The sequence below is a fragment of the Callospermophilus lateralis genome, chromosome 9 (assembly GCF_048772815.1).
Source record: "Callospermophilus lateralis isolate mCalLat2 chromosome 9, mCalLat2.hap1, whole genome shotgun sequence".
Lineage (NCBI taxonomy): Eukaryota > Metazoa > Chordata > Mammalia > Rodentia > Sciuridae > Callospermophilus > Callospermophilus lateralis.
The window spans coordinates 3,341,102-3,354,674 of NC_135313.1; the positions used below are offsets into that span (position 1 = coordinate 3,341,102).

The 13,573-nt window shown below is 55.4% G+C and overlaps 1 protein-coding gene across 1 annotated transcript in view; it reads left to right on the forward strand.

The window, feature by feature from the left end:
- The window catches only part of Col6a3 (collagen type VI alpha 3 chain), a 79,401-nt gene that overhangs the window by 44,927 nt on the left and 20,901 nt on the right, over positions 1 to 13,573 (forward strand). Inside the window, exons 14-29 of the mRNA XM_076866601.2 lie at positions 833 to 978; positions 2,657 to 2,749; positions 3,210 to 3,263; positions 4,179 to 4,250; positions 4,880 to 4,906; positions 4,999 to 5,043; positions 5,164 to 5,217; positions 5,905 to 5,967; positions 6,480 to 6,545; positions 6,967 to 7,020; positions 8,302 to 8,337; positions 8,791 to 8,853; positions 9,357 to 9,419; positions 10,681 to 10,743; positions 11,740 to 11,802; positions 13,406 to 13,456. Of these exons, the coding sequence (XP_076722716.2) occupies positions 833 to 978; positions 2,657 to 2,749; positions 3,210 to 3,263; positions 4,179 to 4,250; positions 4,880 to 4,906; positions 4,999 to 5,043; positions 5,164 to 5,217; positions 5,905 to 5,967; positions 6,480 to 6,545; positions 6,967 to 7,020; positions 8,302 to 8,337; positions 8,791 to 8,853; positions 9,357 to 9,419; positions 10,681 to 10,743; positions 11,740 to 11,802; positions 13,406 to 13,456 (1,013 nt within the window). The remainder of the gene's footprint in view (positions 1 to 832; positions 979 to 2,656; positions 2,750 to 3,209; positions 3,264 to 4,178; positions 4,251 to 4,879; positions 4,907 to 4,998; positions 5,044 to 5,163; positions 5,218 to 5,904; positions 5,968 to 6,479; positions 6,546 to 6,966; positions 7,021 to 8,301; positions 8,338 to 8,790; positions 8,854 to 9,356; positions 9,420 to 10,680; positions 10,744 to 11,739; positions 11,803 to 13,405; positions 13,457 to 13,573) is intronic.

Below are 13,573 nucleotides of genomic sequence, written 5' to 3' on the forward strand. Positions count from 1 at the left end.
GGATGAGGCTGACAGGAAATCTTTCTGAGCCAGGGATGGCTTTATCCCCAACCCCTGGTGCAGGCTCTCAGGCTCAGAGACCCATGCAGACGGCAGAACACCTAGAAGGCTGATGCGTTTGAATCAAGTGTTGAGTTGTCGCAGCCCGTTACATAAGCTAGAAATGCAGGTGCTGCAAAAACTCCACAGCTCAAGGACACTGCAAGATTTAAGTTAAAAAACACTGGAATAAGACAAGATAAATGATATACATGAACTTAGCAAGTCTCAGGGGCAGGTGAGCAGACAGGTGAACGTCGGGGGGTAAGCAGACAGGTGAACGTCAGGGGCAGGTGAGCAGACAGGTGAATGTCAGGGCCAGGTGAGCAGACACGCCTGCCGTCAGGTGCTCATCTGCTTTGAATTTGGCAGCGCTGACTCTCAGAGCAGCGGCTGTGAGGGAGGGCTCAGGGAGCGTTGGCGGAAGCAGGATTTATCTTAACAACCTTCTTCTCATGAGCTTACTTCCCCAGCTTTGAGAGAAGACTGTGCTACCTGACTCGGGGGGCCGTGGTGGTTTCCCCACAGCACACCTCTGCTCATAGGAGGGGCTTGAGAACACGTGAAGACCCTTCAGGTTGCCATTTCCTGTCTTGAAAGTAAAAAGTTTAGCTAATGACACATTGGAAACAGCAGTTCAGAGAAGTTCACAGCAGCTCATCAGTTTGATTAGGCATGTTAAAGCCAAATTTATGCTAAATTTGCTTAAAAAAACAAAACAAAAACCCAGCCAGGAAAACGATGTGGCGGCTCTGACAAGCCTGGGTGAGCTGAGTGCCCGTCTCTCCTTCAGGAGTCCACGCCCTGATCCTGGTGGGCCTGGAGCGGGTAGCCAACCTGGAGCAGCTGACGCAGCTGGAGTTCGGGCGAGGGTTCATGTATGACAGGCCCCTGCGGCTCAACCTGCTGGATTTAGATTATGAACTGGCGGAGCAGCTTGTGAGTTTTATTTTGAGGTCTTTGCTGTAATCTAGGTATGGTGGTTTTGGCATCTCAACACGAGGAAGCCAGTTATGACCTGGGGAGCGGGGACAGGGCTCTGGGTGATGATTTAATTTGTTCAGTTCACTTGGGACCGGCCTTGTTGCCCTGTGTGTGGATCCTTGAGGAGCCAGCTTGGAGCTGGAGCATCAACAGCTGGAAGGTGGGTCGGTGGGTCTGCAGACCCATGGCCAGGAAGTCCTCTGTGCCCAGGAGCAGTGGCTTTTTTGCAACATCCCCAGCCACCCCCACCCACCCTTTTCCCCCCCAGGGCTGAGGACCAAACTCAGGACCGCGTGCTTGTCAGGCAAGTGTCCTGCCACTGAGCTAAATACCCAACCCCCCCCCTTTTTTATTTTTAATTTTTTTATTTTGAGACAGGGTCTCACTAGTTTGTTTATAGACTGGTGAAGCTGCGGAGGCTGGCTTTGAACCTGTGATCCTCCTGCCTCAGCCTCCCAAGCTGCTGGGATTCCAGGCGTGTGCCACGGTTCCTGGAGAATTGTAGCTTCTTATAATGACTTTTCATTCGTAAGATTGCTGGGAAGGCAGAAGCTTGCCACTGACCAGCCTCGGACAGGCAGCAGCCCCCACAGTATCTGAGAATTTACGTGATGAAAACAAGATGTCACCTGAAAAGAAAGGCCAAGGCCCCTCGGGGGGAGAAGAGCTTTCATTGCTTCCCCTCTGGTTTCCTGGGTGCAAGGGAGAAGCCCCCTGAGGCTTCTCCTCACCGAGCCCAGCCTCTCTCAGCAGGCGGAGTGGCCATGTGGCCTGGGAGATGCGGGAGGCAGGCCCCAGTGGAGAACTAGGGTTCTTTGGTGGTGGCAATGGAGAACCAAGTGGTTGGGATGAGCTGCCTCTGCCCCTCCTTCCCTCCTACCTCCTTCCGGGCTGGAGTTAGAAGTTTTTACTGGGTCGAGTCAGTTGACGAATCTGGGACAGGGGAGAAAGTGAGAGCTCCAAGAAGCTCATTGCAAGAACACGCGTGTGGCCTCCGCTGGCTCAGCGGATGGAAACGCATCTGGGTTGCGCCCTTGCCTCTTAAGGTCAGGCAGTAGGGTGGACAGAAGTGTGAAGTGTGTGTGGGGGGTGTTCCAGGCCCTGGTGACCTGGAGTTGGGTTGTGGCCTTTGTGGCTCAGCGGCTGGGGCCACTTGTATCTACCCCAACCCACCGTGGCTCCAGGATCCCCTCCAGGCTGGTGCCGTTTTCCCGGAGGACAGCTCTGCAGCAGCCATGCCCTGCCTCTCTGTTTTGGAACCATCTTCAGTCCTGGCCAGTTGCAGTCTGTTGGTTAGGTTTGCACTGGACTTTAAACATGGGGTAGTTATACTTCAAATTTGAAGCTTGGCTGTCTGTGTTGGAAGCTTTTAGAAACATGGCCACTATGGGGACATAGTGGAGGAAATCTACCTTACTGTGGTTGCTCTTTTCCTTCCTTTTGGTGACTCCCTCCCGCTGTTCGTGGAGCTGAACCCTTAGCTAGGCCTGTCTTTGCGGGACTGCCCCTTGGGTGACCACGTCTCACACTGCGAAGCCCACATGTGTCAGCTTTGCTCTTTCTCAGCATATTCATGACTTTTGGCTCGACATTTCTTGCTGTCTGAACCCTGTGCTCTTCTTCACTTTGGCAGGACAACATTGCTGAGAAGACTTGCTGTGGGGTTCCCTGCAAGTGCTCTGGAGAAAGGGGAGACCGCGGGCCCATCGGCACCATCGGGCCAAAGGTGCGTGGCCTACTTGACCCTCCCTTAGACTTGAGCCTTCAGCTGCCCCAAAGCCGACCATGACTCAGCTGGGTCGCTTCTCTAATATGTGGCAAGGAGGGGGCATTGCTTAGGGCCTGCTGGAGAAGGTGCGGGGAAGTCCACGCGTCTGCCAGTCTCCTCTTCCGGGGGATGAGGGGATCTCTTCTTTAATAGACTGGTTCCTCATTTCCTAGACTACTACGGACACTGTGGCACTGTGCCTGGTGGCCTCCCTGTGCTGGGCAGCTGGGTTCTTAGCACGGTCTTCTAGCAGGAAGCCAGCAGGCTTCCTTGTCAAGGGACAGCCCGGAGGCGTTAAAGTCTAGGCAACACCCGAAGCCCTGCTGGGTTTCAGCTCCACTCCGCCCAGGGAAGGGCTCCCAGGGAGGGATGCAGAAGGAGGAGCCCAGTTTAACGGGACCGCTGTGCTGTGTTTCAGGGCATTCCTGGAGAAGACGGCTACCGAGGTTACCCTGGCGATGAGGGCGGACCCGTAAGTGCACGCTGCTGCCCTGTCCCTTAAGCTCTTGTCTCCTGTCCCCTCTGTGCCCGGGTGAGTTGTGTCCACCAGCTGTGCGGTGGCTGATGGCCTCTCTTTGAGAGAAAAATTCTCTTCCAACATCCTTAACAGATTTCCTCAGATTTCTACGCTGTGGAAAGTAGTGACATAATGTGAGTGTGACAGATGTGGGTGAGGGGCGGGGACATGCTTTGTCTATGAGACAGAGGGCCAGCAGAGACTACCAAGCTGAGACCAGGGAGCAGAGAGGTGGAGGTGAGAGAGCAGAGCAGGGCACCAGGCAGGGCTGTGGTCACCCCTGTGGGGCTGCGGTCACTCCTGTGGGAATGTCTCCCAGATGGGGTGTTCTGGATCCCTCTTCAGTATCTGGGGGGGGGGGCTGTGGAGGGTAGAAGAGCCCCCAGCAGGGCCTTTGGGGGCAGGGCCTGGGCCAGATGTGGGCCTGGGCAGATGTGGGCCTGGGAGGCTTTGGGACCTAGAACTAGGTCCAGCCCTGGAGTAGGGGACAAGAGGTCATGGGGAGCAGGTGGGTTCTCTAGGACCCCTGCAGAGATGCTGGGTGTCAGGGCTGGCCTGGCCCCACTGGACAGCTGGGGACCAAGACCATGCAGAGGAGTGGCGAGAGGACAGACCCTCTGTGAGAGTCCAGCACCTTCCCTGGGCCACCCCGGGGCCAGTAGTGCCCTTTGGAGCTGCAGCCCTCCCGTAGCCTGTTCTCTCTAGGGCAGCTATGGGTCCCTCCAGGCCTGGTTCTGGCTGCTGAGGTCCTTCTGACTCCCCAGACTGCACAAGCATCGTTGCAGGGAGCCCTCCCTGGCTCTCTGTTTGCAGGGCTGGGGAGGCAGGACGAGGGCTCAGCTTGCCTGACGCCTTCCTTTCTCGCAACAGGGCGAGCGAGGTCCCCCTGGTGTGAACGGCACTCAAGGCTTCCAGGGCTGCCCGGGCCAGAGAGGAGTGAAGGTACAGTGTGGGGTCAGGTTGGTGCTGGTCGGGTGACACACATTCACAGGGTGACACGTGCTCAGGGTGACGCGCTTGCAGGAGGACACACCGGCCTCTCCGTTCTCAGTGTCTGGCAGCCGGGCCTCATCAGAAGGCAGCCTGATGGGTGGGTCAGGAGCGTGGAGCTGGCCCCAGCTGGAAGGGAGCCTGGGAACGGAGGAGCCATGGAAATACAGAGCAGTCAGGAGACAGTCACGAGGCGGTGGGAGGCCAGGGCCAGGTGGCCTCGCGCCCTGGGCCCGGGAGAGCAGGAAGCCAAGGACCAGCTGGTGCTGCCGGAGTCTCTCCTCTGCTGAAGCCCCAGGCAGGTGCTGGGGAGGCCCTTCGCTCTCAGTCTCTGAGTTGGCCTTGGCCTTGAGAGCACCCTCTCTTCTCTCGGGGCCACTCCGCCTGCCAGGGAGCCAAGACCAGCAGTGTCAGCCCCGGGCACATCAGTTCATGGCCCCCACATGGCGGAGAGAGGAAGCTGACGCAGCAGTTCTCAGACACTAGGGGTTCAAGGGGGGTGGGGGCGGCCTCGGGCCTCCTCTGCCCCAGCCACCCAGCCGGGCAGGAGGAACTCACCCTCCCCGTCCCTTGCCTTCCAGGGCTCTCGAGGATTCCCAGGAGAGAAGGTATCTGTGCTCGTTTTTGTTTTTGGAAAACTTCCCCCCGTCTGTCTCCCGATCTCCCCCAACACTCACCTGTCTGCCTTGCTCCCGCTCAGGGCGAATTGGGAGAGATTGGCCTGGACGGTCTCGATGGGGAAGAGGTGAGTGAGTCAAACCACTTGTTGAGTCAAACCACGCCTGGTCCCAAAGGTTCTAGAAACGAACCCCCTGGCCCACAGCGGAAGCTGTGCACCGTGTGATTTTCCTGTTGTCTTTGGCAGGGAGACAAGGGGCTGCCGGGGTCTTCTGGAGAGAAGGGGAGCCCAGGGAGACGGGTAGGTGGATTTCCATGGTGCTGCGCTTACGGAGAGAACACGAACATCCCCTCTAGGGCCTAGGTATTTCCTTTACTCATCTGTGATAAGCCCACTTCCTCCAGGCAGCCTTCCCTGACCTCCTCCCTGCAGGTACACCCCGGATGTCCCCCAAGTCCCCAGCCATCTCTGACACAACACACAGCATCTCCTGGCTTGGAGAGCATGTCCCCCAGGGCAGGGACTGAGTTTCTTTTGTTATAAATAAGTCCCCAGTGCCTGGCTCCCCAGTAGATTTTTGTGGGCTCACTAAGTAATTCAGAAACGTGTAGAAGGGGTTTGCCCTCATGTCAAGTGAGCACATGGTGACGCCATTCCGGTCAAGGGCAGGGATCGGAGCCTGGGATATTCAGGGTGAGACCAAAACCCGGTGAAGGAGTGTGGGGACCTGGTGTTCAGCACGGCTGTAGCTGGTGGGGTAGAATAGTGCCGGGGATCCGGGCTGAGTAAGCGGATTTCTTTTGCTCTTGTCACGAAAACAAAGTAACTGTGTGACAAGAAATATTCATTTTCTTCACTGTGGACATCAATTTGCTGTCTACGTATATCCCATAGCATCATGCTGTGAACCTCAGATACACTCAATAAAATTCATTTAAAAACCTCCAAAACACTGAGTTTTCAGCTTCCACTTCTGTGTCCATTTAGGGTGACAAAGGACCTAAGGGAGACAAAGGAGAGAGAGGGGACGTGGGGATCCGCGGCGACCCGGTAAGGTTTCTCATCAGTCCTGAGCTGCGGGAGGTGGCGGGGAGGAGGACCTCACTGGGACCCTGTGACGCGTCCCTGTGCCTGCTGTGCTCTTCCTGCAACCCGGGGTTGCTGGGTGGCGTTTCTCCCCAGCTACAGAGAGGAGCATCTGCCGCTGGGTCACAGGGAGACCTCAGAGGCTGTTCCACAGTGCTGTCGCAGGACACTTTAAATCTGCTTTTGGAAACAAGAGCCATTTCCCGCTTTCCTTGTTTTATGGCTCTGTAAAAGGGTCCACTTCTGACCCGCCTGTCCCCTGGGACCCCAGCCTCTGTGACGAAGGACAGGTTCTCCTCCCAGAGCGGCTTGCTGACGCCCTGCTCGGCTCCGTCACAGTGGATGGATGCTGTCTGGGTGGGATGTGGCCCTGTGCTGCAGAGCCTTGCGCTCACGTCACCGCTGATACTTCCTGGACCCTCGGGCCGTGGCCTTTCTGATGCACAGACTCATTCCCTGGCTCACGTTGTTCTCAGGGTGAATCAGGACGGGACAGCCAGCAGAGAGGACCCAAAGGAGAGACTGGCGACATCGGCCCCATGGTACCGTGCTCTGTTCCTGTCCCCCTGTGCTCGGGGCTGAGGAAATGACTCTCACCCTGGCTCAGCAGCAGCTGCAGAGGCCATGGTGTGGCCTTTGACATGAGAGTCAGGTGGACCCCAGCAGAGGCCCGTGAGGCTGGCGAGTGTGTGCCCGGCCCTGAGGGACTCTCCAGGGCCAGAGCAGCCCATGCCAAGCGGGCTGTGCCTTGGCAGAACACATGCCCCTTAGGTATTTATGGAAGTGTGGGTCAGGCCAAAGGCTCGTGGAAGTGGGGACGTACCTGAGGCTGACACTTCCTTCTCCTGCAGACGGGCTCCTCCCCGGGGACTGACCCTTCCTGACCCCTTCGGGCACTGTGCCGGGGTTAGAAGCTCATCTCTGTGGGTCAGCATCTCACGCCATTCTTTTCCCCCACACCAGGGTCTCCCAGGGAGAGACGGCGTATCGGGAAGTCCAGGAGAAACTGGGAAGGATGTGAGTACCTTAGGGCTTTGGGGACCCTGCGGTGATTCTTAGCAAGTGCCGCATGATGTGCCGAGCACTGCCTGGTACACGGTCACTCAGCGGCTCCTCATTGAGGAACCTTACAGGGATTTCTGAGGCCATCTTTATCTGCCCATTCTGGGCTGTGCTGCTAGAATACTACACACCGGGTAATTCATGATGTGCCTAGGGCAGGTCTCTGCTCTGACAGCAACAGAGGATGAAAGCTACACTGGGCCTGGGCAGCTGGGAATGGGTCCCCAGCCATCGTGGGAATAGCAGAAGCACATTCAGGTCCCAGTGGCCGCCTGTGTGAGGGGCTTTCTAAGGGACGGGCTCCCTTGTAATCAACTGAACACTCGTCGTGCTTCCAAAATCCACAGGCCAGCAAATATTGAAAACGATACCTTAAAAGATTTGAACGTTATAATGCTGTAGAGTTACATGGTGAAAAATAAATGTGGAAATGTTCATTTCTGGTGGCAATAAGCTCTCACGACTCAGTTTGTAAGTAGTTTCCTGAAATGACTTAAAGCGCAGGGTGCATGCAGTTGGTTTCAATTCTTTGCACAAGGTAGAAGATGAATTGTGTCCCCCCAGCCACTGGGCGATATGACTCTTCACACACCTGCCTCTGGCCTGGGTCATGAGTCACTGGGCACTAGGACCTCAGACCAAACTCTAGGGTGTCCCCTTGGGAGGGGGCCTTGCACAGACGATCCAGGACATTCCCGAGCTCCCTCTTGAACCTCTGAGTTACCATGGGCGAGTGCACGTGTTTGAACCAGAGGCGCCTCTGGCGTGTCCAGGAAGAGGTGTCCCAGGGACAAGCCTGACCTCAGTGCCCAGGACTTCCAGGTTCAGGGATGGGTCGACCTGGACGCAGCGAGTGTCGTCCTTGGCCCTGCTGCGGCGTGGGGGCCTCCCGGCTGGCGATGAGCGCATTTCATTTCTGCTCGCTGTGGCTGAGGAAGGGGAGGAGGCGAGGCAGGTGGCTATCCACAGTCCTCGCTGCACTTGGATGGGGACTCTTGTGCCGCTTGGCGGGTGGGAAGTGATTCTGGAAACTCCCCTTTGATCTGTAAGAGAGTGACCAGGAAGCAGGGCTCTCTGTGGTGGGGGCGAGGAGGGCGGCCTTGGTGCGGGTCCCCCCGGTGCCTGGGCGTAGTTTCTGACCCCGGGGTCAGCAGTGGGGATACTCGGGCTGGGCTCAGGGGCCCCGGGTCCATGCCAGAGTCCCCGTCTCCTCTCACAGTGCGTGACTTTCCACAGGGCGGCTTTGGCCGAAGGGGACCCGCAGGAGCTAAGGTAAGTCCAGGCTGGGCATCTCTCCTGGAGGCACGCTGCCCCCCACTGCTGGGTGCAACCAGCCCAGGGTCAGATGCCCTCCTGGGCTGACACGGCCACTGTTTCTGCCAGCCCCTCAAACTCAGCCTCTTCAATAGGGAAAGGTCCCCAGGGGAGCGTGGGGGTGAAATGAAGGGGACGTGACTGATCTGGGGATGTCCCTGACATGTCCCTCAGCTGGTCCTCTGGCCTGTGAGGGACAGGCGTGGGTCTAAAGCGTCCTCATTTCACAAAGCCCTCCTGAGGATCAGGTGAGGCAGGGTGAGAGACCTTGTAACGTGCAGAGGTGGCTGCCGTGTGTGTGGTGTCTCGTCCTGGGGTGACCCAGGTGACCTGTCGGTCATCTGGCCTGGGAGAGCTGTGTTTCCCTGTGGCCCTGTGAGCCAGGCTGACTCCTCTTCTCTTGTCCCGAAGGGCAACAGGGGCGGTCCAGGCCAGCCGGGCTTCGAGGGAGAGCAGGGCACCAGAGGCGCACAGGTGGGTGCTCCTGTGGTCACAGGCTTGTGACTCTGCCCAGGCTCCCAGGTGTTCCGTGGTTTTGAGATCAAGGTGGTATGCACACAGGACTGGCTATTTGACAGTGTGCAGTTGGGGGCACGATGTGCCTTCAGTCTTGTGCAGTGGTCTCAAGCATTTTTATTAGCCCCAAGCCCCTGGTCACCACCAGTCCTTGTTTTTATGTATTTGTCTATTTTGGACATTTCTTATTAATGCAATCATTTCATGGGTGACTTTTGAGTGCGGTACCTTTCACTTAGTAAAAGATTTTTGAGTTTTATCCATGTGTGGCATGTGCCAGAATCTCATTCCTTTTCATGGCTGAATAATGTTCCACTGTGTGGACATAACACAGTGGTTCTGTTTGTCAACTGTTGAGTGATTGGGTTGTCTCCACCTTTGGTGACTGTGCGTAAAGGTCACATGGGTCTCCTTGGAGGCAGTCCCCTCAGCAGGACTTACAGTGGTCTTTCACTCCTCAGGGCCTGCCTGGTCCCGTTGGTCCTCCAGGCCTGATTGGGGAGCAAGGTATTTCTGGACCTCGGGTAAGTGTCTCCATCTGACCTCCCCTCTGTAGCTAAGTAGATAGCCCAGAACCTAGCCAGGCTGGGACTTCATGGGTGATGGGACTGTAGGTGGGCCTGTCCCTCAACTCTAGACTGCAACACAAACCCTGGGTCTATCTTCGTCCATTTCTTGGTGATCCAGTGACCTCTGCGTCCTGATCTGTTTCTCCCAAATGTGAGCCCTGGGTGGCAAACACGGGAGGAAGTGGATGGAACTGGATAAAATCTAATTAAATCTACTAAATCGGTAGATACACCGATGTGCCAATGTCAGCAGACACCTCACGCTGGGCCCCCAGAGAGAGCCCCTCTAATTCAGCTCTTAGTGTGGGGTCCCTCCACCTCCAGTTCAGAGCAGAAGGTGTGAGCTTGCTGTGACTGCAGGTATCAGCATGTGTCTCAGCTGTGGAAGAGCAGAAGTAGGGTGCCATTGTTGGGTGGGCTCCAACCCCATTCAGGTTTCTCTCATGCCTGAGATGATAGGGAAGGAGCCACGTTGTCACTGGCTGCAGGATGTGGCCGTGGCTGGTCAGCTGGTGGGCCTGCTCGTGTAGCTACCAGGTGTGCAGGAGTGTGTGGTGTGGAGGCTGCTTGGTGACAGCTGTCAGTCATTGCTTAGAAAGTCCTTTATCACTTGAGAATGGATAAATAACTAGTTTTTAAGTTTCTGTGTTGTATTTTTTTTAACATTTGTTGAACTTCTGGTTTACCAAGAATTCAAGTGGCACAGGTGCAAAATTGCCCAAATAGTTCAAGTTACCAACAGCCCAGAAGCATCCATTAGTCTGTGCTTCCCAACACCTCCTCTAGGGCTTGCTGGGTTGTGTAGGCTGCACCCATTGTAAGGTTTACTTTTATTCACTGATTTACCCATTCACTCAGCAGACACTTAAGTACCTCTGGATACCAGCTGCTCATTGTGGGGTGGAGCGTAGAAGGGGATTCACAGTCCCATAAAGTCAGGGGCTTGTTGGGAACCTAACATTTGCATGTGAATTAGCTGCAACACGCAGGAGTCCTGACCCAGAGCTCTGGGTGGTCATGCTGATGTCCGAGACTGGCACCAACCATTTCTGTGTCAACCTTTGTCAACCTTTGAACGTCAAGTGCTTGGGATCCGTAGGCAGCATAGTTCACCTGCCCTTGGGCTTGACCTCCACCCAGGGAGGAGCTGGGGTTCAGGGGCCCGTGGGCTTGGATGGTGACCCCTTCGTGACACACCCCTTTCCTTGTGCCACAGGGAAGTGGCGGTCCTGCTGGAGCTCCTGGAGAACGTGGCAGAACTGGTCCCCTGGGGAGAAAGGTTTGTCTGCAGCAAGGAAGAGCTTTTCCGAGGGCGGGGACTTGGGTGGAGGCACATGTCCCCTCGGCCTCACTGAAGACTCTGTCTGCTTAGTTTTCACATGTCTCCTCCTCCTCCGCGCTGCCCTCACCAGCCCCATCACGGCGCTCACCAGGACCCACCCAGTGGGCTGCTCTCTCCTGACCAAGTCCCCCCACTCGCTGGCTGATAATCTGGTCCATTCTTGCCTTGACGCAAGCTGAGGGAGCAGTGTCCCCAGAGCAGCTGGGCACAGCTCCGCGTGGTCTCAATACCACAGGGCGCCACGATGTTTAAATCTGGGCAGAGCACACGCAGCAGCTGTGTGCACTGTGAAGTCCTAGAGACCTAGACCCCAGTGACTTGTGGCACAAAGGCTGAGCTCCTGCCTCTGTCGGCTTTGAGAAAAAGGACTCTTTCTTCCCCAGAAGCCTGTTCCCATGCCCTGGGAGAATAAGCGCCAACCCCCTGACTTCTTTCTCATGCTCCGCATATGAATGCTGCAGTTTTAAACGATACACGTGACTTTTTAGATTGACATATGATAACTACGTGTCAGGGTGCGGTGTGATATCCGGTGTGGGTATAGGGTGCACAGTGTTCCTTCGTGCTGGGGACCCCTCCAGTGTTCTGGAGATGCACAATGAGGTGGAAGCTGGACACCTCCTGTGTCACACGGCACCAGGACGCACTCCCCTTTCCAATTGCGTGGGTTGCTGTGGCTCAGCCCCTCCGTCCCCTGCACCTTCCCAGCCTCCTGACCACGGCTTGCTCTCCTCTCAGTTGTTCTCCTGGCTCCTGCACGTCAGGGAGGACACTGGGGTCTGTCTTTCTGCGCTGGCTCATTGCAGTCATAAATGACCTCATAGAAGCCTGAGCCTTCAGAGGCCCTGGGGGACAGCGGCCGAGCAGCAGCAGGGCTGGAGCCACTGCGCCCCAGCCTCACTCACCGCGTCCCCCCTGTCCTCTCGTGTCCAGGGCGAGCCCGGAGAGCCAGGGCCAAAGGGAGGAGTCGGGAACCGCGGCCCTCGCGGGGAGACGGTAAGGCCCGGGCACTCTGTGCGCTGCTGATTCTGGGGCAGTAGGGAAGCTGGGACCTCGGTTCCCACGGGAGGCGGCTGGGCATTGCCTTTTGTATTTCCGGGGATACGACGGAAAATCCTGGAATCTGCTGCTTGTAAACAGCAAGTTTCAAAATGTCTCACTTAATTGGCGAGGGAGGGAGTGCGGAGCCTCTCTGCTAGGTGAAGGCGGGGTTTTCCAGAGCTTGAAGCAGCTTTAGAGCCCACACACTTGACCTGCTGGAGCTCTCCTTAAACAAGTGCAGGTGCTTGGCTTAACGTGGGGTTGGATTAGGTAAGGTCTCAATCCGAGGGAGACTCTTTCTTCTGAATGAGACATCCTAGGAGCAGAAATCATCAATACTCATTTTTTTAAAAATTTTTATTGTTGGTTGTTCATAACATTACATAGTTCTTGATATATCATATTTCACACTTTGATTCAAGTGGGTTATGAATTCCCATTTTTACCCCGTATACAGACTGCAGAATGGATATGTAACCCATGTGATTCTGATCATTACTCATTTTTGAGAAGGTTATCTAAACTCACCCAAGTCTCACTAACAGTGATTTTTGTCATGAATATTTCTATGTAGGAAAAGGAAACCTATAATTCGCTGGGAATTTTCCAAAATGAGTCACTACACCTGAAAACTCTGTACAGACCGTGCTCATCAGACGTCATGAACCCCAAGTTTTAAAATATGTCTCTCGTGTTTCTTGTCTTTGGCTAATCGAAGTTAAAAAAAAAAAGTCCTACTTCTATTACCTTCAGTCTGAGAAGCAGAGGGGAAAATCAGACTTTAAGATCTATTGAGACCTCTGAAAGCGACCTCTCCCCGAGTCCGCTTCCGGGCATTTGGGGTGATTGCCCTTAGCTCTTGGTGGCTATTTAAAATTGTGAATTATCGAAGTGTTGATTTTCCAATATGTTTTAGATGTATCAATGTAGATTTCATATAAATTGTTCTGATGCTTTTGTAGGAGTTGATGGTGCCCGTTCTGAATGTCCCACAGGAGAGGGCTGGGGACAGGTGCTGGGCATGGGGAGGAGGCGTTTGGAAGGAGAGTCATCTGGACAGGGTGCCTTGGGAGGACAGGAAGGGGCTCAGAGAGGGGAGTGAGCTCTGGGCCCAGAGGAGCCAGGAGAGCCCGAGAGTTGGGTTCATTATCCCTGTTTTTGGTAGCCTCAGAGACTCCTGGATGATATTCGTGAGGTGGCCCCAAGATTCCTTCCAACTCTAGGATTCCCTGGTTTGCTGAGCTCTGCGTCCAACAGTGCTTGATGTTCGCAGGCTGCAGTTCTCGAGGGCGAGCCGCTCATTCAGAGTATTCGTCCTTCTCCATATTCGCAGTCCTCCTGCCCCGGGTTGCTAAGAGGTCCTTTGTGCCCTCCGCCTCTGGACATGGCTTTGTTCCCACACCTGTGGGATGGGGGGGGAAGCATTCCTTCTCCTGCTCCTGGTCTGGGAACCTTTCAGGGCCTCAGGGACTGTCTGCTCAGGACAGCAGCAGGGCAGCCAAGGTGGCTATTCAGTGCCCACAGGGGCACCCGCAGTGATGTTCTCTTTTCCTTCTAGGGAGATGACGGGCGAGATGGAGTTGGCAGTGAAGGACGCAGAGGCAAAAAAGTATGTCCTGCGAGGCTCTGGAAAAGTCCCTGTTGTCTCATGATTTAGAGAATTCTCTGTTTAAAGCCTATTGTATTTTAGTGATAGATGTTTATGTTTGATGATTCTACAGACTTT